At 42.2% G+C, this 26,787-nt stretch overlaps 1 protein-coding gene across 7 annotated transcripts in view; it reads right to left on the bottom strand.

Moving 5' to 3' along the window:
• The window catches only part of esrrb (estrogen-related receptor beta), a 48,250-nt gene extending 21,739 nt beyond the window's left edge, over positions 1–26,511 (bottom strand). For 2 of the 7 annotated variants that reach the window (XM_074692652.1, XM_074692653.1), the window contains exons 1-3: positions 17,744–18,188; positions 14,115–14,183; positions 5,137–5,546 (exon numbers count right to left, since the gene is read on the bottom strand). In XM_074692652.1, coding sequence (XP_074548753.1) covers positions 5,137–5,546; positions 14,115–14,183; positions 17,744–17,793 — 529 coding nt within the window. In that variant the 5' untranslated portion in view covers positions 17,794–18,188. Of the gene's footprint in view, positions 1–5,136; positions 5,547–14,114; positions 14,184–17,743; positions 18,189–19,331; positions 19,506–21,319; positions 21,435–26,428 lie in introns of those variants that run through there. The other 5 variants (XM_074692655.1, XM_074692656.1, XM_074692657.1 and 2 more) reach the window with 4 other exon arrangements.
• Positions 26,512–26,787: the final 276 nt, after the last annotated feature.

Below are 26,787 nucleotides of genomic sequence, written 5' to 3'. Positions count from 1 at the left end.
TTGGAGCTTCAGCTGCTGGTGTAATCACCATCAGTGTGTGCTCTCTGTTCAATCAAATGGTAAATAATAAATCATCTTTTGCCGACCACTTGTTTATCACTTAGGTTTCCACAGAACCCATTCAGCTCAGGTGTTCTCCAGCGAGTACAGGACATGACAGCGCTGAGGCCGCAGCAGGAGGAGAAACTAGTGTAAGAGTTAAAGAACAGGGGTGGGGGTGGTGCTGGTGCAGCTACTAAAGTCCTTCAGGACCCATCAGTAGACGCCATCCTGGTCCAACACTAAATTGGCCTCATTAATTCTGTGCATGTCCCCTCCGGGCCCCGGGCGCAGGCCGTGTCCCCCTGCGCCCAGAGGGGCCTGAAACTGCCTCAATAGCAGGCTGGAGAGCCAGACACGCTGCCCCCGACCACTTTACATAATACTCCTGCAGACCCAAACCTGTTGTTACCACTGTTGCCATTGTTGACTATTTACATAGAGTACAGGCAAAAAGCTTTATGCATTATTCAGCTGCAGCGTCTGATTCCAGGACAGAGCAATGAAATAGAGTTTCATTGCTGCACAATAAAAGAGCTGGTTGTGCTCTGCTCTAGCATTAGCAACAGAAAAGGGAGACATGTGAGGCAGCTCCTCGCTCCTGTCTGATTCCCTACAGTTTACTGTATTCAGAGCTTTCAATAAAGGGTTTCAGGATAATGGCTGCTTCAACCCAGGAATCTGAATTATCCTCATTTTCAATGGGCCTTCAGCTTTAAAGCCTTTGACATTGCTATTTTCTTAACTATTTCTTAAGCTTTGGGATTATGTCATTGTTGGGCAATATAAAATGTAATTTAATCTTTATAAAAGTGTTGACATTTTTTCTTATCCATTGAAGAACATGTACATATCAGACCCTCTGTATGTTGAGGCTAAACACATAAATACTGTTTTTATAGACAAAGCCTTTTTCTGATATCATGCATTGTGTAAACTGACAGACAGCAGCACATTAGGATTGCATCCCAGCATCCTCTATCTGCTCCTCAGCTCTGACCCTCGCTCCATATTTCTGTACAGAGACAGAAAGCTGTGTAATATTCCACCGGCGTTCCTTCACTAGCCCTCCAACATCCTTTGACAACTTATGCAATTATGTTAACATTATTGGACAGATCAAGTGGAGGGTCCCAAGATGTTATAAATAATTAGAAATTCCTCCTTATATCTGGGTAAGAAATCATTATGCTAATTCTCCTCATCTCTTTGGGATTGGGGTAAATAAAGGTGTGAGGGAAGCGGCTGATGAGCTCTGATTGTCTTTCCTCTCTCTGTTTTCTCTGTTGTCTTAGCAGAACCAGACCATAATAATCCTATCCATTTCCCATATGCTGGGAGAAGGCAATCAGTGCCACCCTGTGCTGGAATCAATTCACGGAGGTCTTTTTGGTTTGCCTTTTCATTATACACTAACCAATCAGCAAAGGGGGGTATGATTGCATATCTAAAAAATATTTACTTCTCATTTTATTCTTTTCATTTTATCGTCTCACTGCGGCAAACTCATGTTTCATTTGCATGCTATGTTGCAGGTTTGCCTGCACGGTTGACCCTGCGTCCCTGAGGAAGCCTTGTTTACGGGGTATTTTACTCCCTGCTCCTCCCTCCACTTCCTCAGAGGTGCACGTGTATGAAACACACCTGATAGCTAACAGATAGATTCAGCCCTTTGATATCACACACTCCAGGAACAAAAACAAACGTCCACCTGTCCCGTCGAGCTCTCTGTGCGTCTGATGTTCTGTCAGAGGGGGCTTCTCTGAGATCAGTGCAGAGCGAGGTGGATTAACTCATTTCTTATGCCTACTTTTGGTTTATATTTAGAAGAGGGAGCATTTTACTATCAGTGCACATTCACTAAGTCCCACTTTAAAACACAGCTCACACCTCTCAAGTGGTAAACAGTGACCTTAAATAGCATAACAGTGACAGTTGACAAAACAAAACTTGTGATAATTCCTAAATTTGTCACAAACCACAAAGTGTATGATTCCTTTAGATATTTGTTTGGATTTTTCATTTACTTTTATCAGGATTAGTATTATCTTTGTAAGATAAACCATCATTTTTTGTGTTTGTTTACTAGTTCTGTCTTTCATATGTGCACAGTGTGTTTTCCTTTCTCCTTAGTTGTCTAATTTTTTTTTTTTTAAATGCCTCTCCATAACACGAAGACCTATTTTAAAGGAACTTTATACTCAACTTTTTTTCTTTTCATTGCATGTAGTGCTCCCTCACTGTATCAATTTGAACAGAATTAAATCAGAGCTTGTAACACTACATTCAAAGATGAAATGTTTTACAGTAACCTTGTCATTTAAAGATGAAGCCTGGACATGGCGGCTCATATACTGATAGTATGGCCAGTTTCACTTTGTGAAATGCAGCATACCGACAGGAGATCCTTTAACCCGAGGGCCACGCTCTGGTTTATCTATCTTCAGAGAGGTTATGGTATGGTTACCAATAACATTACAGAGTGAAGGGAGAAGAAAAAGATTTCCCTCCTTCTTCTCTTGATAAGTATCTGTCTCAATCTATTTTATGGCTTTTCAGGACCCATGCCAGGGCACAGAGGGGAAAGTCAGGTCTTGTAAGTAAATTACAGTAAAATGGCAGGTATTTCTCATCAAAATCTAAACTGACTTTTACAGGCTTACTGTCAAGGTCTATTACTTCATATAAAAGAGGGCCACTGAGTTCAGTTGGTTTTCAAGCAATTTTACACTTGGGTTCAAAATGGGAAGAAAACAGGGTTCAATAAGAGATTTATGTTTTTGATTGGTGGGGCACGTGAAGCGCAGGACCAGGGGAGATGATTAGACAGCACTGAGAACCGGGTGCTTCTGGGATGGATGGAGATCCAGGTTGACGTTAATTTGGGCCTAGCCTTGACTAATGTAACTATCTCCACGTAAGGGTTCAAGAGGCTTTTCAGTGGATGAATAGGTGACAGAAGATGGATTTCCTTCTGCTTTTGTTGAAAAGGAAAGGACATCAGCAGGAAGAGGGCAGAGTGGAACAAAGGTAATGTGTTTCTCAGAGAAGAACTGCTCAAAATTTTCACATCTAAATATTTTCAATAAAACTAAACTGAATAAAACATCTGTCTCACAATTATTACATAAAGTACACAAGGAGAGCACAAGGTGATAAAGAAACTGTCATGTGGATGGTTAACATTAACTTAGCGTGGTGTTTGCCCCGAGTGCTACAGAACAATGTGATAAAGGCCTGGAAAAGACAGCTCCTTTGTTTTCGTCTCATTAGAGAGGGCCGTCTCATACTCCACCCTTGACTGCCTCGTTATTCCTTTAATTAATCAGTTCTCATCAACAGCACCCTCTCGTTCTTTCAAGGGCTCTACATCCTGCCTTTTACCGCCTCCATTTTCCTCCAGCGATTCTGCATGTGTTTCTTTTATCATTTGGGAAGCTTTCACCCACCCACCCCCCAAAAACTCCCTGCATCCTCCTGCCTTCTCTGACTGGGACCCCTGTCTGATTATTATGCCATTAAGCCTCTCCTCCTCTCCTCTGAAAGAGCAGCAGGGTCCCTCTCCAATCTAAAGAAGTCCTGGGTTTTTTTCCCCTCCTTTCCCTGAAATTACCCGGCGACGCGTGCCTGAGTTTCTAATTGGCATGCCCGTCCCTGGAGACGGCCCCCTCCCTTCTTCCTAATGAAAAGCCTCGGCCTTAATTACACTTTCCAAACGCTGATTGTTATTGACAAAACTCCTGTGGCTCGGACAAACGACGGCAGATTAGCTCCATTACAGGCAGCCCTCCAAGAAGAGAAAGAGAGGGATTTCAAATTGACAATGCAGAGTGAGGAGGAGAAAAAAGAGGAGCTTTCCTTTTTTTCTCCATGTACCTTTCTCTTAATTGTTTGGGCCATTGCTCCACTTAAGACGTCTCTTTCTTCCCCAGATGCCTCTTTTCTGTTTCATTGTACTGCCGTCATTGTACTTTTAGTGAGGGGACAAAAGCCCAGTTATGTTACTTGAGAGAAAATGTTCATCTTTTGTCAATAGACAGGATTGCTGATGGCAGCATGGGTAAACAGGAGGATTTGGCCTAATGCTTTTGTTTGCCTGCAAAAGGTACATAGACTGTCTAAAGCTGATAGGGCTGTAATGTCCAAAATCAACACCTTTCATCCAGACAGGCCGCCTGCTCTCCATATACAGCCTGCAATCATTTGTGGATGAAAATGTACAAAAAAGAATGGATTAAATGAAATCAGACTCATTACGTCTGAAAATGTAGTTTCTGCTTTCATGCTCAGCCCATCTCAGCACGGCCCCATCCGTTTACCTACAATATTTAATCTATTTATCCACTGCATGTATTCTGCTCTTAAGCTGGTACGGCTTAAACCTGAGCAGCTGCGCCTGTTGTGCAGACTTTTTTTTCTGGCTCAACGATATCTCCGTCTTCCTGATTAATCTGGAGCAGAGCACACAGTTTCACAGTGGGGGGGCTTTCATTGCCTCTCTAATGAGAAGCTGTGACACATCAGGCCTCACAGATAGCCAATCGCACCCTAGTCCCTCCACACACACATACACACAAAAACACACATGACGGGAATAATAAAATATGTTCTTTGAGCCCCCTGAGGCATCTGGACAAACAGCCCCCACCTCCCACCAAATCTGACCTGAGTGATGATGTCATGTCCAGCATAAACCAGCAACCATGACAGATGATCTAATCATACCTCCAGAATTGATCCATCCCAACTCAAAATACTCTTTTTTTCCTCCCTTTTTTCAGTGGGTAAAATCAAATATGTTAAAATAAATCATCATTTTTAATCACTGAGTGAGTTTTTTCTATTTGGAGTCTAATGTAGTGAGGAACCGTACATCCAAATAAAACAAAAATAGATTTTCTCACTGAGGTTTCAGGTCCCAGGAGACAGAAAAAACATCTCTCACACTCCAGTGATTTTTTTACATAGTAAATCGCTTGGACTGAGTATGTTTCAGTGTTGTTTTGAGGCCAAAGGTGCCTTGTATGGGGGGTGTTTTTATGTCTGGTGATGCAGCAACATGGGATGAAATATCTTGTACTGAGAGGGGAAAAATACCTTGTATTGTCCTTTTAAAAAAGGCTTTGCAGGCCTCACAAGAGGCCACCCCATAGTGATACCCCGAGGCTATATCTCCACAGACCAGGCACAGCCTCTTGGGGAGGGAGTTCAACATGTATTCGCACTTTATGGACGAGTCCTCCATGATAGTGCTGGAGCAGTCATCGTAGCGCTTGCGGCAGGAGCCGGCTCCGAGCCCGTTGGGGGTGAACATGGGTGGAGAGTCCAAACCGTTGGAGTGGCTGTTCATGGTGCTGACATAGCCGCCGCTGGCGTCTGAGTTGCCGCTGGGGCTGTGGTGGCTGACCGTGTCGATGACTGAGGAGGGACTGGATGGCTCCGTCTTGATGTAGGACCCACAGCTGGAGGGTAGGTGCCGGTCATCAGCGGCCATTCTATTTAGCAGCCTGGGGTGAGGGGGGATGGGATAAGGGAGAGGAAGGTGGATAATTAGTTGAGGTCTTCAGAGATTAAAAATGAGTCACATCAAACAGTGGAGACAGATAAATGCTTAAACCGTAGATTAATGGGTTAATGTTGAGTCAAAATACCCCTTTCTTTAGTTCAACAGTTTGTTCAAAGTTCACAGTTTTTGATTTGATCAGAAAAAAGTCACAGTTCTTCTGGTGCAAACAAAAATGAACATTACAAAGATGTTTTGAATACGAGGCTTTGAGTATCTTTCAAAAACTCCTACAGCATCGTAAAATTTAACTTAATCACAATCAGACACAGCACATATCTGCATTTTTCAGGTGTCTGTGCTGTTAGTCTCTTCAGTCGTTCCCTGACCTCCCTAAAACCAGTGAGCCAGAGGAAAGATCCTCAGTGCTTCATCATTCACACACTGTGGCAGCAGGGAATAGTACTTTACTTTGCGTACACACACACACACACACACACACATACACACACACACACACACACACACACACACACACAGAGCACAAGTCAGGAGCATCTCCATAGTTTAGAAAGCAGAGTGGACCTTGGCTTGTCTCCTTGAGTCAGCAGTCAACCAAAAGGAAAAACGAAGGCGAGATATTGACTTTTTCACTGTCTGCCTAATAACTGTGTTTTGGAGTACATGCAGTATGATGCTGTAACGTGTGCTGACTAAAGTGCAGCCTTTGAGCTGTGGCCACAAAATGTGCTCTGAAGCCCGTGTAAATCTTTTTCAGTCTCCGCTCTGTAACCTTTAACTTGAAACTGCACTGTGAGAACAACAGAGGGAAAAGTTGGACACGTTGTTTTTTGTCTGTCTGTGAATGGAGAGAGCTGAAGGGGTGGACTGGTGCAGGAAATGATAACTCCATGTGGTGGGGAGGCAGTGCAGACTTCCTGACCTCTTAGGGTCAAGGCGAGGTGACACCCTTACATACACACACACCCCTTTGCATTAGGTACTACGCCAGGGGTGAAAGGTCATCTGCACTTGCCTGCATTAACAAAATTGAGCCTTGCATGGCTTATGCAAATTCAGACACAGGGGCTTCTTCTGATTGGCAGCTAGACAGCCTAAGTTGTGCCTTAGCACATTAGCTCTATTAGCATATTGCCAACTAATGCTAATGTTTACATATTTGACATGTCAGTTTACCATCAGCACGAGGAGAGGGGGATGTTCCCTTTTTCTGCCTGATTGGACGGTGGCCGTCCACCTCAGGGTGCCTCAGAGGAAACAGGAAACGAGAGGCCTTCTCTCTGTCTCCTATCAGCTGGCCAGCCTGCCTCTTGCTCTCTGAGGCTGATTTAATTGTGAGGGTGGGTGACAGAGGGGTTCAGGCCCAGGGGTCAGTGGGTCAACCTTATTTTCTCACCCAGGCTTCCAGGGCCCGTGGAGATGGGGGTCAGCATGTCAAATTAAATCTCATTCCCAGGTTTCCCTCTCTGCTGTCATGTATATTCATCGGAGCTCCAGGTGCCTACCACTTCTGGAAATTCACAAAAAGGTTAACTGCTAAAATAAATAATAAAAAATGCCCCCTGTTAAAACAGTTGACCTTGTGGAATCAGCCCTTGTGCTCGAGCACTTCTGGAATCTTCTCACAATATTAAGCCTTCAGTGTAAAAACTGATACACAACAAATGTTGCACTTCCCGCTCTGCTCCTCTTCAAGACAAAGCAAAAACTGCACATTACTCCTTGTGATGAGATCAGGGGCCATTACACAGATTTGCTGTTTTAAAAATTATCCACTTGTGCTCATAAACGCCCTTGCAGACAGAAATTGAAAAAGTGAATCCATTTCATGCCTTTCTAAAATAGAACATGCTGCTCTTGGTAATGAATGCAGATTGCATCCCCATAAATTAATCCACGGCTCTGTGTTCATCTGCTTTATGCTCTCTGTTTCAGATGGATATGTGCACCTGTGCGATAGGGCACCTGCACTTGGCTTATTAAAGGCTATATATTAAAACGCAGCAGCCCAAGATGGCTCCATTTAGCTTTTATTTCACAAATTCAGAGTAAGCTTAACCCCGGTTCAAAGGCCATCCTCAGGGTGACACTTAGCATAATTGCATAAGTGTCTTAACTGTTTCCCCTCCAGCTCTATGTGGTCATTTATAATAAATGTGCTGGCTAGAATCCCCCTTAACTCATTCTGCTATGACACATTACACCACTGCTATGCTTATGTTTTTAACAAGCCTGCATATATTGATTAATGATACAGAGGGAATACTAACCACTTGAACCTGGCGCATTAATCAAAGAGCCTAAAATATTTCTATAAATATTAGTAATATCTAATGGGACAGGTCCAATTTAAATCTATAAATACCATTGTATGGTAAAATGAATTACGAACATTAAATAGTCTGACAGCAGCAATAGTTGTAATAAATAATTCAATATGCAGGGCAGGTGCTAATTAGCTTGTATGCCTCTCAGACGGAGCGGACAGGAAAGGGTCAGCTTGATTCTGTAAAATCTATAGTTGTGTATTACTTCCTTCCTCAAGGTAAAAGCTTTTTAAATTCTGCTGCCTGGCTGCCCAAAGGAGCTCTGCTCGTCTAAGATACAGTATCTCTCCCCCTCTCCTTTTCTCTCGCTGTTCCTCCTCCTTTTGTTCCCTTTGTACCGATCAAAATTCATGCTGAGTGGTGGGTTATGGGCCCACAAACGCACACTGCGCAGTTTGGTTTTAATCTGATTCCACCTGGCCCCCCTAACAGCATTTCAGATCCCTAATATCATTCCACTGGTGCTGCTGTGACCAGGATTAGCTGGCCTAATGATCTGGCAGCTCGTCTCACACTTGCCGTTCCTCCACTTCCAAGACGAGGACCGAGGAGCGCTTGTTCTCTCGTGTCTTATTGTTTTCCTAGCCTGCGAGCAAAAACTGCGAAAGCTGGGTGACACTTTTTTACTGAGGCAGTACATTAAGGATCTAAATGAGCCAATTTGTAAGTATTCCTGCTGAGAGCTTCCTGCTCACTTCAGGAGGAGACACGTGTGCTCCTCTGTTCTCAGAGTGACCACGGCTGCTTCATGTGTGTGAATCAGAGGCACACACAGTAAATTTTCTGGTGTCCTTTTCATTCTCAAGGCCACGAGATGCCAAAAACACGATTTTATATCATTTGCTAACCTCATCGGACCGGGTAAGTGGAGGGGAGGGGGTTGACATCAGCGGGCAGGGTGATGGTGATATCAGATGCCCCAGTAGGAGCAGATCTGTCTTGAGGGCCCCAGGCAATGTGGCCTGATAAGCCACTGGCTCCAGAGTCGGCGCTGGTAGGACGAACTCAATTAGCTCCTGACAGACCCCCTCTCCACCCGGCTCAGCCTTCCCGCCACAGCCTGAGCCCACTGGCAGCTGCCACGCTGACCTCTCCTCCAGGGGCCACTGCCACCTCTTACCGCTCCAACACACAGCCACCAGGTCACTTTTGGGAGGGCGAACACCGTGCTGAAATTCAGCACAGCCCAAAAAAATGTGTGTCAGCCCCTGTGTGTGTTTTCAAAGTGGAAAATGTAAACAAATAGAGTGGGAGCTTGTGGGGAAAAATGAAAAAATGTTTCTCATTCTAACACTGAGTTAGCAGTGCAAACAACACTTAGTGGAAACCTGGGGGATGCTCCAGTGTCTAACTGGTTCCAGGGTAAAGACCATCAGGGGAATAAGGGGCAAACACACTCTAGGGGGATGTGTCTGTGCCTCAGGGTGTGTGTGAGACAGAATATGAAAGATGGAAATATGGCAGAGAGGGGGGTGGTTGGTTAACGGCTGTGGTTTGGTTGGAGGCAAGCCCGGCTCTCCATAGGGACCCGTTCTAATCTATGAGGGGAGAGGCCCCTAATTTTTGGAGTTTCTCATTCATTAGTCCGGCTCTGGCACAGAGAGGGGAAAGGGGAGAAAGGGGAGGGAGGGGTGTGGACCTGAAAGGAAGGGAGGGGCCTCTTTATTAAGGGATATGCCAGACACTCAGGAGAAGCTGACAGAGATTTATGATGTGCAGATCTATGGAGGCAAACAAAAGGGGAAGCCGAGGAGACAGAAAAACAGGAAAAGAGGGAAGGAGAGAGTAAGCGATACGTGAGGGAAAGACAGCGAGGGGACGCAGAGAGATATGTGTTTATCGTACCGATGGAGAGCGAGGGCCCCGGATCAATAGTCCGTAGGCTTGGAGCTCGTGCAGGGTTACCACAGGGGAGGGAGGGGGGCTCGGTTAGCTGCTCTGTGGCCTGGGCAATTAAGTTTTTCAGTCTCCAGCAGAGGATTATATTTAGCTGCTCCACAGCGATGTCACTGTAGTCTTTATAAAGCCATGAGCTCACTCCACTACGACAACATGAGCCCCATGCTCCAGCAGCACCACAAGATAGCGCAGGCCAAGAAGCAGATCACATCTATTGATCCCCCTCCGTGCTCCTTCCTGTTCCAGAGATGCTGCTGGCAGGAAGGAGAGGGCCTCTTGCGATACAGGCGCTGCTGTTTGTCTGACGTAAACTGTCTGGGCCGCTCTGGGCAGATCTGGTTCTTTTAAGAGGCTGAGTTCAGGATGTTGAGAGAAGCAAACGGCTAATGATAGAGCTGCTGCTGCTGGGTGGGAGGGGGGTGGGAGAGCTGTCTCTGAACTTCTCATCACGGGGAGCAAAGAGTTAACAATCATATGAGGACCCAGCGGGGAAGCCCCCTGCAGAATTAGACAGCTCATCATACTGTATGAAAAAGAGAAGTGCAGTGATAAGTCTAGACTGCTGTGCAGGACATTTGGGATCAAATTTCTAATTCTGCCATTTCATTAGAAAAGATTAGTTTCCATTACACCCATTATACAGAGTGGCTACGGTTTAATTTAACAACATAAATTTACAATGGATCATGATAATTAAAGAAAGTAATTATACTCTACCACTGGCCAAGGCCATTCTTGAAAAAGTTTGAAGATTTTGTACATTAAAAAATATCCTCTTAAGTTAGCCTCAGTAAATCTTTGTGAGGGTGATGACATCAGACTTAAGCCGGTGTTGTGTGATATGCAACTGATACGTTGGCACCATATCACAGAGCGCTCTGCACGATATGGAGGCAGAGCTGGATTCTTTTGTTACAGCTCACTGAACTCTAAACTTTCAAACACTTTAATATCTGAAAAAAAGAAAAAAACTACTGAATGGACACAACTTTTTAACTTTAATTCTCTGATGCATAAAAAAAATAAATACTGCAGATTTTTTAAATGAAATTTCTCTGAAACGTAAGAATAAACCGAACAATCAGAGTCAGATCTCAAGAGCTGAACTGTGCAGGCTTACACTTCAGGAAGAAGTAATAAAAAAACAGTTTCAAGGCTTGGTTTTGTTTAACAGCCATAAATTATGTGGAAAGCCAGCAGATAACCTCAGGATACCTCTCATGTACTCTCAGCAGGGATCCTTACGTAAAATAAAGAGGAGGAATTAAAAAACATGAATAATGGAAAATTAGGTGCAAAAATTTTAAACTGGTGGAAAGTCATGCATCCTGTTCACCATCTGGATATTTGTGGGACACAAACTTAGAGAGAAAATGTGAAAGGTGTATGTGTGAGAGTGTGTGTGTGTGACAAACAGAGAGAAATATTATTGTAAAGGGTTAAGGCTATTTAACACAGTCCAGTGTAAATCACAGGTTTAGACACAGTGACTGTGCGTACAGGAGGACAGAGGCATAGAGCCATGCATGAAATTACTTCATTAATCTTCTTCTGATAGGCCGTCCTTGTTTAGGGGGGAACTCTACCTGCTTAAAAACAAAGATCCCATCCAGCTTTCATCATAATTTGTCCTCTTTATAAGAAGAGCCAGATACAAACAGATAAACACACGTAAACAAATAGAAAAAGGAGAATTAGCAGGTCAGGTTTATCAGGTGTCTTGGATCATTTCAAAGCAATCAGATGTGTAAATGTTTGCACACGTCCAGGGAAGGTAAAATTGAAATGACATGCTTATTACAACATAATCATCATGTCAAAAATTGCACCCAATTTCCCTCATTCAAACTGTTACCCGTAGCACCAAAATGAACCAGAGCTGCACAAAAATCAGTATTTGTATGACAGTCTGCCTCAGCAGCAGACACAGTCATAGCAATCGCCTCTAGCTTTTTACAGGCTCATCTCTACCAGCTGCCACACATTCCCTATAAATAGTGCTGGTAATAAAAAGGCGGGTGGGCCTAACTGATTTATACGCCAGTGTCCACCACCACCACACCATTCAGGAATAATTAAACTTTGGGGATAGTTCCTGAATTAATTTGTCTCCTTCAGGGGGCAATCTAAACATACATTTCAGTGTTCGGCACGTCTGGCCTCACCGGACGCACCGTGAGGGAGGGACCCTCAGAGTGGCAGGTTCAACAGCCAGCCACTCAATGTGACTATTGGATTCTACTCAGCGCTGCAGGGGTGGTCATTTTAATGTGAACATGCTCTGTGGCTAACAGGAAAATACACACAGAAGCACAGAGTCGTATAATGGGGAGTCAGGCACACACACACACACACACACACACACACACACACACACACACACACACACACACACACACACAGACAAACCAACTGTGTAACCCCAACCTCGACCTAAAAAATTATGATTCTTTTTCATTTAACTCATTCTTTTTTTCAAAATCAATCAAATATGAAGAGTCAGGCCTTATCAAAATCAAAAAGGGAACAATATTTTTATCTGCTTTAAAACTATAAATAAAAAAACATCAGGGTAAACAAAACTAAATAACTTGCAAAAGGCCTCAAGCAGCAAAAATCTTCCTCCTATCACATCTCTACTTTTAATTTCTGGATCAGGATTAGGGAGCTAACAACCAAAGAGGAAAAATTGTTACAGATTGAAGGGATTTGTTTTTCATTCTGTGATATAACCAGTGCAGATGTGACTTTGGTCTGGAGAGGAACAACTACATTAATAATCATTTCTGTTCAGCACAGAGAAACAAGGTCTGTCTGTCTGTCCGTCTGTGCACTGCCCTGTTAATGGCTGTGTTATCGGTCACATCTTTTTCCTCTGGACAAACCAGGGAGCAGTGACAGTCGGACTCTCACTCTAACAGTTACTGTGAGTTTGAGCGCAGCATCAGTTTTTAGTATTCAAGTTAATACTGTTAATGACACTCTACTGAGGTAGAGACAAACTTTTTCTCCACATCTTCCAAAATGTGACGAGGAAAATGAAAGAGCTCGTCCTAAAAGCTGGAATGGGTGGAGGCTCATCCGGCCGTGCAGAGAAAACTTGGTGAAGCTGTCAGTGGGAATCAGAGCAGCTGCTGTGACCGACGGTTTCTATATTGATTTCATAAATAAACAAAGCTAACCATCGATCCTAATGTTATTTTGCATTTCAATTACTGCTCCGAAACATAACCTTCAAACAACTCTGTTCAATACCAATAGCCTTCACTGATAAACACCCATACAGTTAACCAGCTTACATCACATTTTCTAACAGAGTGAGAACTGATGGACCTACACTCACACTCCAACATTAATGATGTGGAGGTTGAAACACAACGTTCATATCTACTGAAAAACATTAAACTGACAGTGTGACACTCAGGAAAAACTTTGCAAACAGGAAACTTCATGTTTTCTTGCAACTCATTTACCACTTGACTATCTGTAGTATTTTATCAAGTATAATTTGGTGGCTCTTTTGATGACTCAGTTTTTTAATGCTCAGATTGTATGTATGTATGCTAGTGGGTGTAAAGGCATGTGTGCATGTGTGTAAATGAGGAGGAGCCCTTCAATGTTGGAGCAACAGGAAGAAGTGCTGACGCACCGTGTCAGTGATAGCACTCTGCTGCCACAAGGGCATGAGAGCCCACGTAGGCTAGCATTATCCTTCTAGACTAATGGACCTGGTTATTTTTAAACAGATTCTCACACTGCTGCGGTGGAGGTGTCCAAGGTTACAATGGATGAGAAATCAGAGGGGACACGTGCGGTGATGGTCGGTGGTGTCTGTATGGGTGGATGTGGTGAAACAGCCAAAGAGGCGTGGACTCCAATCACTAAAAGGTGTAAAGCCTGATAAGCAGATGGGGTATCAAAGGGCAGAGTGCGACAGATATTTTTAAATTCAAATCTTTCTGCAAAGGCATTTATGCAGTGTTGTTACCCCTCTTTTTAAACAGGTTTTCAAAGGTTTACTTGTTTTTTTATACTTAATATGAGACAAGTCTGGATATTGCATGCTTTTCTTACTCACAGTATCTTGGTTAAGTGTAAGGGAATAAAGCACCACTACATTTTAATAAGTGAGCTTAATGTGCCAGCATAAGAGCTAACAGGAATGAACCCGAATACCTCTGGAGCTGCAGAACAGTGAACATCCAGATAGTGTCAATATACTCTGCATCCCCATTTGGCCTGGAGAGGGACAACATGCTCCACCCTCCCCCCGCTCAGCCTGAGCTGAGTGACATATTTACAGTGAAAGTAATGATACTAGATACCAGAAATGAGAGGGCTCCAGCGTGGCCAGTGGACTCAGGAATCTCTCTAATGAATTGGACAACAAAGCCCTGTTGGTACAAGAAGGAAGTATTTAGAATGGTGTGACAAACTGAATTTTAAAACATTAGGTTTTCTGTCAAAGGCACATTTCCCAACACCTCCTACATCTGTGGGAGACGGGCTGAGTGGGACTGGGACAGGTGGGTTTTCTGAGGCTGCTGCTACAGAGGCCACCAGCTCCTGGCTCACATCACGGGACGGCCATTCTCGGCCAGGAGCCTCTTCTGGTAATGTATTCTGAAACCAAATTACCGTAAGCTGATCCCATCTGGATAGTGTCTGTGCACGGCTGCTTTGGTTACCCACCACTGCCTCTAGCCTGCGATAGCATCTCCATGAAGACAGCAAAAATCTGATTAACCTAATAACAATGAAACACTTGGTCAAAGAGCAAAGAGCTTTTAACTTAAGATACACTAATGCAATTCCCTCGCCTTGTTTTCTGAAACCTAATAAGAATCAGACGGACTGCTGGAGATGGGTGTTTGCAGGCTCTAATGCAGCAGGCTGGGAATGAAGTCAAATAAATTGAAATCTAATTCATCATTGTGTTCTAACTTCTCTAAAAAAATACATTAAAAAGCTTTTATTTCATGAAAGGAAATTGGATAGCCTTGTTAGTTTATAGCAGAGGCTCTGCCAGGGCTTAAGGAAATCAAGGGTGTTGATGGAACGTTTAGAAACAAAAAGAAGTCACATCTCAATTCACTGCCGCTCACACTCTGTGTGTGTTTTCTAGCGAGCAGCCGGGAACTCAAACTGACAATCCTCTGCATTGGCTGCCTTCTGAGAGGAGCGAACTGACACTGCAATAGATGATCAACAACAAGGCTGTCAGAGTCCCACAGTAAATGACTCGTCTCCCTGCACGAGCCGAGCGCTGCTTAGAATGGAACAAGTCGAGCAAAAGTAGAAAACAGGTTGAGATCTGTGGGTTTAATTTCAGCGGCGATGTGACTCTCTGGATTCTGAGAAAAAACATATTGTGAAAAAATATAAAAACTTTTATTGAAACCTCTTTTGTGCAGAGAGACAAGAGTTTCTGAGTGCAAAGAACTCAGTTTCTGCCTGGCTCCCAGAGCGTGGCGATGCCCCTCGGGTCAATCTATAGAGTGTATTACTACAGTGATTCCACAGCAGTGCTGTGCTAATTACATGGAGCACATACGTCCCACTAATCCTCTCAACCCAGCATCAGCGCCACATCCAGCCCTCAGTGAGGGGCTGCAAATACCACTGTACATTAGCTGAGAGAAGCCAATGCACGTAAATACAGAGCACTCTGAGGCCACACTGAGGAGAGGAAAACTTGGTAGGCTGACATGTAAATGTTTATTTAATGCAGGGAGAGATTTTTAGAAGAAGATCTTTGAGAACAGCAAACTTTTCTAATACACTGAGTCGTTTTTACACCGAACACCCTCAGCTCTTCACACAGCAGAGATTCTGTTCACGTTTTTCTTCATGTTTTATTCTCCGATAATAATGAAAAGTTATCAGCATGGAGGACAAAATGCTGCTCTTTTCTTGTGCAAAGTGTCATAAATATCACCTGTATTCATTTTAAAACACGTTCAAATCAGTGCACCCATCCCCTAATCAGCTATTATATTGCAATTCTTTGATACACAAAAACCATGTTTAAGAAAAACCCAAATACATTAGTCGCAGTATTTTGTTATAAATATTTTTCATGCAACATTTAAATTAAACGAGCATACAATAATTACAAATACACTCCTGTGTATCACTGGATTAATCAGAAGGAGGGAAAAGTCCGATAAAACCACTGCAAACATTCAGTTTAAGTGTGTTTTTTTTTAGCATGAATAGTTTTTTTTAAACGTATACTTGTTTTCAGTGTTACTCCTTGTTTCTCTAAAATGATTCAAATGTATTGTACAATATTTTCCAGGAAAAGGAAATAAAAATCTGCAGAACATCATACGTTTACTCTTTTGAATGTACATGTTGTATTTGTTCATTTTGTTGAGCTGGTGTAAATCTTAAGTATTGCAGTTTTTGCCACTAATTCAGTCAACATTTTCATGAAATGTTAGAATAAAAACTAAAAATTCACACTAATGTAGAAGACCTGATGTGGTAGAATAATATCAACCTTGTTAATGCTGTTGGTGTAATTTGGTATTAAGATATCTGAGTGAGAAAACACTTTAGTTTAAGAGGAAGAACACAAGTGAAGATTGCTGAATATGCCTTCGTAAAATTTCTTTTTGAACGTGCAGTAATAAAAGCGATGAGGAAAGTCTTTCTGTGTTTAAAAAACATAAAGTGAAGCAATAACAATAGGAGAATTCAGCTTTGTGAAGTGACAGGTTAATTCCAGTGAGGTGTTTTGACTTTATGCTGTGCTTAAATATCTAATCAATTGATGTCATTGTTAAAAAAGAGAAGAACTCCATCAAGTAAATTAGTAAAACAAAATTTAAAAACAAATGTTTCAATAAAGAGAATAAAGTGTAGGATTTAAAATCAAGTAAGATTTCAGCTGATTTGAAGAAATTAATGAAATGTCTTTACATTTCCACACATTACCACTTTTATATATATTCTAAAATATTAGAAATGTTTTTGAAAATTATGATGAAACTACAAAAAGATGAAATATTCCTACAAATTCACAAGTCTATCGCTCTAGTGTGTGTTTTCAAGCTGTTACCAGCACGTGTTTGAGAAAACACATCAGTATATCAATCCATTAAACCCTTTCATTAAAAATAAAAAATAGATAATTATTAATCTGTTTTAAAGGTTGTTTTTAAAGTCTAACACCGAGGTTTTTAACAAAGTTTAAGTGTGTAGTGTGTGAGCAGAGTGTCCCAGCACTCAGACTGTCGAGCAGCAGCTCGCCTCGTGTGCCGCTGCCTGGGACAGAGCTGCCAGCTCGCTGAGCTTACCGGCTCCTTTCATCCCTCTTTCTCTGGCTCCAAATATTACTGTGTGTAATTTATCCTCCCTAATTCCCCTGACTCACATTAATCTCATCTTCCTAAAATATCATTCACATTCTCCCTGTGTGGTCAGATCCAGGAACAAAGCCATCAGCAAACAACCTCCTAACCCGACTGGACAGGTACCCCAACTTCTTCAGAGAGAAAAGACTCACTTTGCAGCGTAGCGAGCTAAATCAATCAGCCATGCTCAGGGTGAAATTTAAAAAGACTTGCATACATGATGGGCACACACAATAAATCTACACACACATGCACACACGCCACACAGTTGCACCTGCCCTGTTGCTCTAAACTGTCAAGTCCTGCATGATTTAAGAGCCCTTAAAACAATGAACAAGAGAAAGTGCATGTTTAAGAGTGTGAGTAGGTGTGAGAGGGTACACGAAGAGAAAAGCTCAGAAAGTATATCACAAATAAAAAATGTAAAAAGTTCAGCGACAAGACAAGAGAGACAGAACTACAAAACTAAAGCAGACACTGTTACAAAAAAGAAAAGATATCAAACAGAGAGAAGGAGGAGGAAAGGAAAGTGCATCACAACAGAGAGGTTAAAAAGTGAAAGAGGGAAATAAAGAGAAACAAGGTGCACCTACTGGTTATGATAGCTGAGAGGGTCTGGAAGACAAAGTTCTGAAATGTCCATCAGTCCAGTTTTAGCATTCCAGGAGTGAGAGGAAGAGGAAAGAGGAAACAACTGAGACCCACTTCTTCCCCCAAATGATAGCGCAGCACCCTCAGAGACAGCGCCGCTGAAAAGCCCCTCCAGCACCGCTCCCCCAAGCCTGCACAGGTATGTCGGGCTCTGATGGATCGAGTGGGCGCGCGCGTGTGTGTGAGCATGTGTGTTTATGTATATATGTGTTGGGGGGAGAAAGAGTGTGTGCCTAAGTGTGTGTCAGAGAGAGAGGGAGAGGGAGAGTGGAGAGGGGAGGGACAGATAGACGGAGAGGTACAGGGGGGTGAGAGAGGAGCGCAGCAGCAGCAGCAGCAGTGGGATGAGCGCTAAGATGGAGAGAGCATGAGAGTGCGAGCGAGAGGAATGACTCTTTCCATGGTCGGGATAGGGCTCTTTAAGACTCAAGGGCTTGATGAATATGGAACAGCTGCTGTTGGCTGGCTCCGAGGGGCAGGACTTAAAGCGACAGAGGGGCCGGCAGAGCACCGGGGAGGAGGGATCCAAACGCTCACTGCTCGCTCGCACACTCTGCTCTGCACAAGCACAACACACAACACACACACACGCACTCACACCGGATAGACAAAACAACCTATCACATGAACAACAGAGACGCAAGTGGATCAGCCACCACATAAAGTTAACATCTGGGTTTACTAACTGAGCAGGGTTAAAATGTAAGATTACTTCTTTTATTTATTTATTTTTTTTTTGGAAAGACAAAAATAAGAGATTGTGTCATTTGGAATATTTTGGAAATTTAGATGTTTCATGTTGTTTTATTAAAAAAACAAAAAACATCCATCACGTTCAAGTAAAAAAAAAAAAATAGCTTTTATATTTTGCAAACCATTTCTCTAGAATTTCTTCACATTTGAAATTGATGTTTTCTCTCCCAAGTTTGTGCATCCTGTCGTCATGTGTCCATCACCATGCATCAAACAAAAGAAAGTCAAACCAAATCACATCAGACAACAGCAAAGAATATCACCATTTCAAAACCAGCGTATCACAACATCTAAACACCCCGCAGTAATCTACACAATGCGTTTTACAGATTTCCATGCAAAGCCTTCACTGTTATATAACACACAAAGTAAAATGTGCCACCAGCCTCATCTCCCCAACAGAAGCTCCAACAAGCAGTCGAGTGCATCTGCAGCACTTCACTCTCAAAAAGCAATAGCTTTCAAAGCACTGAGGACAGTAAATGTATTTATTGAGCTGTGTCGCTGGCTCCATTTGCTGGTGTTACATGTGAGGTACCATTGTGAAACCTTTCACCACCTATGAGAGATGATCTCAAGCCATAACTCATATTCTGGAAGCCCATCAGCTTCCAAAGCAGCGGAAAATCCAGCTCTGTCTTCTCTAACCCCAGCTTTAGAGCCGTGTGTTTCACTGTTGATCAAGCTCAGTAAGAATGCCGAGAATGCAGATACCATTTCACAGTCAGTGAGGGTCTCCATGTTACTGTATCCCCACATTAGAAGAACAGAGCTTACCATGGCATCTTACTGGAGGAGCGAGCGGTCCGACAACAGCAGACGCTTGGCCGAGTGAAGCAGCAGGGGGAAAACAGGAGCCTGGTCACTTCTTAGAAACTCAAAAGGTGCCTGCTGACGGTCTGCTTGCTGCTACTTCAGTAAAAGTCAGACTGAGCGAGGAGGAGTCCAGATCTACCAGCAGATCATACAAAAAAGGTGTGTTAGGTCGCTCTCCTGCTCCCTGCTTTTCTCTGACGAACAGGAACTGCAAATCCCTCAGAGAGGAATCCGGTTCCATTCATCGGCTCACGTTTCTATAATCAATGCAAAAACATCACGCAATCCCTATTGATCATCACAGGCCTATTGATGTGCAGCAATAGTGCCTGCCTCCACAGTGGCACAGATCACACAGCATCTGCTCTCTTTTTGTGACAAAAACAAATGGCTAAATAAATGAAAATCCAATGAAGACGGATGCCAAATGAAACACCTGTCAGTTTAATTCCTTAAAGGCGGCTAAATTCACCATCAAACACTGTTCTCAGACTTTACATATTTACAGCACAGAAGACAATGCAACATATAAAATAACACAAATCTGCTCACATGGCGTGGACAAGGCAGAAAGTATCAGAAAGTTTAACCTGTTATTGATCAGAATTTAGATATGGTTTTAAATGAAGAATTTCAGCTTCTACTGTCAGTTTTCTACATCCTGTTACAGCTCATTGAGGGTGTTAAGTCTCTGACTTTATTGAAAATGTTAAAAATACTATATTATGAGTTAAATAACTGCATCAAAAATTAAATCCACCATTAAAAGTAAAAATATGACTTATGCAGGCACTACTCACAAGAAATAAAAAAGAGAATACAAAATGATAGACTGCAAAATAATGTCTAATCAAACCAGCGTACTGTTTCTCATGTTGATATCTTCCTCGACTTGATAAATCACATTTCTGTTTTGTTTTTTTTGGCCTCACAAGGCATTTCTACAGACACCACACAGGTTTTTGACACAGTGTGAGCTATGAAAGCTGTGCTGCTGCTATCTCTGCTTCTTATCAGCTTGGTTATGAAAAAAAAAAAATCCTGGCAGGTGACAGCTGATTTGACACAAAGGGATCAGATACAAATAAAGAATTGAGCTGCATGAGACAAACACTCTATCACACATGACATGACAAAGTTGGAGGAGTATGACAAGAGAGGAGCTGTTTGATCACATGCAATGTCAATTTTTCTGTTTTTGTAAAACTAAGATTTATGAATTTATTGTTACCTGTTTGAATCTGAATTAACTTGGAAAATTAACCCATCAAAAGAAGAAAGAAAAGTGAGACTTGTGAACTTAAAGCTGTCTGGTAAACTAACATATAGGCCTTGTATCTGTGTGTGTTAATTAGTCTTTAAAGTCACAAAATGACAGTCTTTTAATTTTTATCCATTTATTACATTGTTGAAATTACGCTTTGAAGCGTTAAAATTGGCTGCCCTTCAAACAAGAAATATGTGTAATCAGATTGATGACACTGCTTTCATCAGTTTTGTAACTGTCATGTTAATTTAGCGCATTATACCTTTATTTTCTAATTGAGTAAACAAGAGGAGATCGAGTTCAACAAATAATTGCTAAGGATAAACTTGTGAAAACAAATTTATTTTGTCTTTACTTACTAATTCAGTTCAAAATGTATTTGAAACAAACAGACAGGGGGCTTGTAATGTAACATTTAAGTATTTCATGCATTTAGAAATGGTCAAATCGATAACACAATCAAGTCATCATTCCTAAAGGGACAGGTACAGCGTAAAGGTCCGCGTGCACTGTACATGTCCCAATTACAGTTATAGCGCGTGCACACTTATGTAATTCACATTAGCTACAGGTGCGTCAAAACTCATTTTCATAAAACATTCAAAGTAAGAAAGTTAGCTTAACCTCGTGTCTCGAGTGTCAAAAAGCAAGCTAAGCTCAGGCTAATGAGTGTATCGTGTACCTTACTCGGACAAGTCATGTCACATCCCGGGCTGAGCACAGCGCACAGTAGCCGTGGTGTCTCCAGGTTGTGGTGGTGGTGCTGGTGCTGTGGCTCTGTGTGTCTGAGCGCGCCGTTTAACTGTCACACACTGCAGCCACACTATCAACTCCTCCTCCGGCGCGCGCCCTGTGGCTAAACCAAACACCTCTACTGGCAGCGGGAGCCGGGTGAGCGGGGTCAGATAGGATTCAAGATGAGAAGAGGTGAGGTGCGCAGCAGAGGGGCGAAGAAGTTTTAAATGCAGGCTGCGGTTTCTGTCCCTCTGACATAAACTCTCCCTTTAAGTATTGTCAAAAAAAACAACAACAACACCCTCTTAAACCTCAGATTTATTAGCCAATTCCACCGTGTAATTTTATTTTGTTACTAAAAACATCAATGAGCATCCGAACCGGTAAGGAAACGCACTGTCACTGTAGCCTTCCGCAGTGCATCTTTCTACTTTTATAGCCTTTTTTCCTTTTTCGAGCAAATACAGAGGCTGTAATTTGGTGTATTTGCTACAATGAGTTCTCGGTGTGCTGAGTATATTTTTACCTGGTGATAGCAGCAAGACACAACAGTCGTGAAAGGCTAAACATCCCACCATTAGCTAGTTTCATCATTTACCAATGGATTAACAGAGCAGTAGCTGTGTTCAATCTGTTAGAGAGAAGACGGTGGTGTCGTGCCACAGTCAAAAGCCTCAGAAAACTCAAAGTGAGTTTATTTCAAGGCCTTTTAAGTAAGTTTTAATGGGCCTACTTAAAAAAAATGTTATTATTATCAAATGTACAGGTGACATTGATGAACATAAACCAATACGAATGGGGTACCCTGAGGTAAGTTACAGTCTTGCCACAGGTGGCTCTCAGGCTCCTTTTTGAGTCCAGTGTCAATATTTATGCAAAGCCTCACATATCACAACCTGTATATGTATATTAAAATGTTTTTAAAACCTTTTTTTCTCAGGAACAAACCTTACTCCACAGCACCCTTAGCCACTTCTCATTTAAAATTATTACAAAACAAGGAAAACCGTTTTTATATTTTCTGTTTTATTGTCTATCCTGGGAGCTTGTCCACATTTCACATTCCCCATCCCTGACTTTCTGCTTCAGGTGTGTAGCAAAGCATGAAGCCTACTGACAGCAGAGACCAACTCTATCATCTCCACTAGAGGGAGGGCTATCTCACAACAAGGCCACCAAAGAGCTGCAGCAGAGGTACATTTATTTTTTTATTTTACTGGAGTGATAGTGTAATTCATAAACTGAATGAATGACAGTCAGGACAGTGCCAACAACCAATGGAGAGTGGACTGCATTTACTACCGAGCACAAAATCCCATCCATTACAAACGTGTAATTATTGTCTGTAATAGATTAATTCGTGCTGAAAGATAGAAATGGGTTCCGGGCTATTGATGTGATCATTTCACTGAGGAAATTAAGTGACATTAAAAGAATGATATTGTCACCATGAAAGTATCATTGATTCTTTTCGAATGCAATTAACTGTATTTTAAAATGGGACCTGCACAGTGAGCTGCACAGTGAGCTGCTCAAGGAGCGCTGAGGATCACTTCATTTGTGAGAGATATAAAGACCAAATTATCCCATCAAAGAGAAAATCTATAAATGTAATGGCACAGCGCTTCAGCACTAAGGGATGACAACAGCGGGCCTGTTCAGTTCCCTCTGTTAGGAATATTAACTAGCATTTAGCTGTGCTTAACAACCAACAGGAAGATTATCTGGACCATGGAGGAGAATAATCTTAATGAATCTTTGTTTAACTGTCTTTACTTAAAGTTTTCACTTAAAGCTCCTGTCTGCTGTTTTAAACTGGTTCTGAAAGAGTCTGAAATTAAAATGAATGTCTCTTAATGAGGTACAAAAGCAAACTAGACAATCTGTAAACAAATGGCTTGTTTCTCTACAGTTAATGTTTTGTTTTGAAAAAAACAAGATATATTAGAGTCATACATTTGGCTGTTAAAAAAGAGAAACACTAGTACACAGTTATAGGGCAACGTAGGTGAAAAATAAAAGTCATCATTTTATCCACAGGGGGCGCCAAAATTAAGTTAGTACATGAGATTTGATAGAGTTAAAGCAAAAGCTTTGATTGTTTGTTGATTAGTAGTTTTATTTTCTTGTAAAGAGTTGATCAATTAAAGGATTAAGATAACTGTGTGGTAATCGTAACCAGTAAAAACCAAGAACGGCTAAAATGGTTCAAAACCTGGGATGCCAGCTGGCCTTGTAGTTTGCCCAATGTACAGTGGCCATAGCCCTATGTGCAGAGGTCAGCATCCCCCCTATCTAGCTCCAGCATTATCTGTCCCTCTTCAGTTATTTTATGAATAAAAGAAATAAATTAAAATAAAATAAAATGAAGTAGAATAAAATAAAATGAAATAAGATAAAATAAAATAAATAAAAACAAATTGAAATACAATATAATATAATATAATATAATGAAGTTGAATAAAATAAAATGAAGTAAGATAAAATGAAATAAAAATGCACAAAAATAAGTTTGATATACTGTTGACCTGAGCCGCAAAGCAACAATACTGTCACATCCATTCCTACACTTTTATGTTATTTATCTCAGCTCAGCTCACTGATCCCTCTCAATGCTAGTTAACATTTACATGCTACTACGCTTACTAGTTAGGCCATATACTTTCTCCCTGCTGCTGCAATATTATCCTTGGAAACACATTCATTGATTTGAGTATTGATATAAACTGAAGATCTGCATCAAATTAAATTTCCTTTTTTTTCTTAAGCTCCCCTGACTGTCATCACCAAATAAACATAAGAGCCAACATCACTGTGGTCTTTGAGATCCTGTTTCTCTTCTGTTCCCTCTTGTCTCCTGCTGAACACTCACACTGATTTACATTTTTGCTTTATTTGTTTTTAACTTCAGAGTCAATCTAACCACATACTCTACTGATGTTTAGTGAGCCCACCTCATTATGTTTTTGTTGACTTAGTTTTGTGGTGAGTTTGATGGATTCCAACAAAAGCTAGCTTGTGCGGCCATCACTGGTCCATGTGGCTCTTTAACCCAATTACACTGTTTGTAATCCAGTGAAGAGAAAATCCAGTGAAGAGGCAGAGAGGCAGACTGAGAGAAAAACATGAAACATATCAGACACAACTACTGATATCATGTCCAAGCGTCCGATGAATCATGCATCAATCTCCAGTCCTGGTCAGAAATGCTGCATAATTCAAACCCAAACATTTTTCTTTGCGTGTTTCAAACCAAATCAGAGGGTCTGAAGCCTCTCTCCCTCCACCTGCTGTCAGCCTCCCTCCATCCCAGCCTGGCCTAAATTTCATTTAGGAGACATCTTTCTCCCTTTCCCCCTCTCTCCTATGCTCTGTACGTGGCTGTCTCTTCCCTCTCTTTGAATTCAGTGCGCCGTAGCCCTTAGATTTACTTGCTTAACAAATATGGACAGGGGGCCTAAGTGGTTTTTGAAATCTTCGAATGGACTTTGGAGTGCCTGTGCTGTGCTGGGTGACAACAGTCTCTGAGCATCTCTCTGTCCGTAACCAAAACATGTGAGCTGAGACTGTGTGTGCTCCTCCTGTTGTCTGTCTGTTTATGTTTATGTCTGTTTATGGTTAAGTCGACATACACGTGTATGTGCGTGCACTCTTACGGCTGTCCTGCGCTCGTTCAGACTCTCTGGCTGGGAGATGGCAGTGCTCGCTGGAGCGGCAGTCTGGAAATGAGATAAGGATGTCTGATTCATAGGATCTGACAGGAAATCTATACTCTGCAATGTTTATAATCCAGCCATTACTACACAGCCAAATGAAAGAACAATAATCCAATCATTTACTCCATATTTACCTGAGGCAGATTCTCGGCTTTGGAGGCAAAGTGCATTGCGCAGTGGCGGGGGCTGTAAAACAGCTGATACGGGTAAGGGTGAGGGTGAGGAGGGTGTTTCAGGGCAGCTTCTAGCTCAGGGAAGACTTTGAGGGTGGACTGTCCTGTCGTGACGTGTGTGTACAGGAGAGGGATGTGCTGCGGGGTTAAAGGTCACTCATTACTCATCATTAAAACTATTGATTTCAGTAACGTTCAACACGAGATAGTTATGAAGCAGGAGGCCAAAGGGCACAGAGACACGTGTCAAAATAACCTTCTTAATTAGGTATGAACTTTTAGCATGAAGCGTCTCATGAGTCCCACTTTAAAGAAGAGGTGTCATTTGGGTCATACACGCTGATCATGTATATAACTGTAGTCCATAGAGCAAACATCTCTCTATAAGCATAGAGGAATTCTCTGGCAGGGGTTTACTTATCATAGAGTCTTTCATGGACAGTATGAGCTGCTCTTCATTGTGTACGAGGGGGGAGGTTTATCTTATTTGGAAAAGTGAAGGGGGCCTGCCCTTATCTGTCAATAAACAGTAATTAGATTTTGTGGCCGATAGCGTCGATTGGTTTCTAATCTAGCTGTCGCCCTAGACGTGTGTAATTAAAATCCTGATTGATAAAGGGGCAGAAGCCCGCCTACGCCACCACTTTACCAGACCCTACCCCCGACCCCTTCAAAACACAAACAAGAGAGAGATATGAAAGAAGGCCTGGGGAGAAAACTGCACTACCTATTGATCAGCTCTATCTGCCTTCCTATCAGTGCCCTTTTTCCCACAATGGAGGGGCCGGTACAAAGGTTTCCCACGTTAAACTTCATTCCTAATCTCCATCCTGCAGATTTTATCCTCCTTAAAAATAAAAACAAAACAGCACATACCAAGGAAACTTAAATATAGCCTCTTGTGCCAAACAAGACATTTGCACGTGCGGCTGTGTCTAAATTAAGAAATGAACACACGCCCACCACTAATGAGGGAAAGCTTTGTGTAATTGCTACAAAATCAAGAAAAATACTGCCTTTAGGCAATAAAGAGACAAAAAGGAACAGTGCATTTTATCTCTTTAACTAATGGGGCTGTGTACACGAGAAAAAAGCCCCACACATGCACGCACTCATACACAGGTGAATGTCAAATCTGCATCATGCATTAGACAAATAAGGTGGTACCTTCAAGTCCGAGGGCTCCCACTGAGAATAGCCAGGCTGAAAGAAGTTCAAAAACACTGCCTGCAGACTTCGCTGTCATCAGGGTCCGTGCAGACAGACAAGCAGGAAGAAAGGCTACGTGCTGTCTAAGTTCTGGAGACAAAGGGACAAAAAAGGAAGTGAAATACCGAGAGGGGGACAGAAAAAAATGTACCAGGCTTGGAGGCATCCAGCAGAGTGAGCTTGCATGTTTATCCAATGAATTTCACATCATGACCCAAGCCTCAGAGCTGCACCATGACAGCGTGAGAGGTGGATAATCTGTCTTACAAAGTCAGATTTTTCACCTGGTTGTCTGCAGGATTTTTTAAGCTCTGCAA

The sequence above is a fragment of the Halichoeres trimaculatus genome, unplaced genomic scaffold, assembly GCF_033239565.1.
Source record: "Halichoeres trimaculatus isolate MK-OKI-2021-1 unplaced genomic scaffold, fHalTri1.1 fHalTri1_scaffold_17, whole genome shotgun sequence".
Taxonomy (NCBI): domain Eukaryota; kingdom Metazoa; phylum Chordata; class Actinopteri; order Labriformes; family Labridae; genus Halichoeres; species Halichoeres trimaculatus.
Note: the sequence above shows the minus strand (reverse complement) of the source record. Positions and strands in the feature narration are given on the sequence as shown.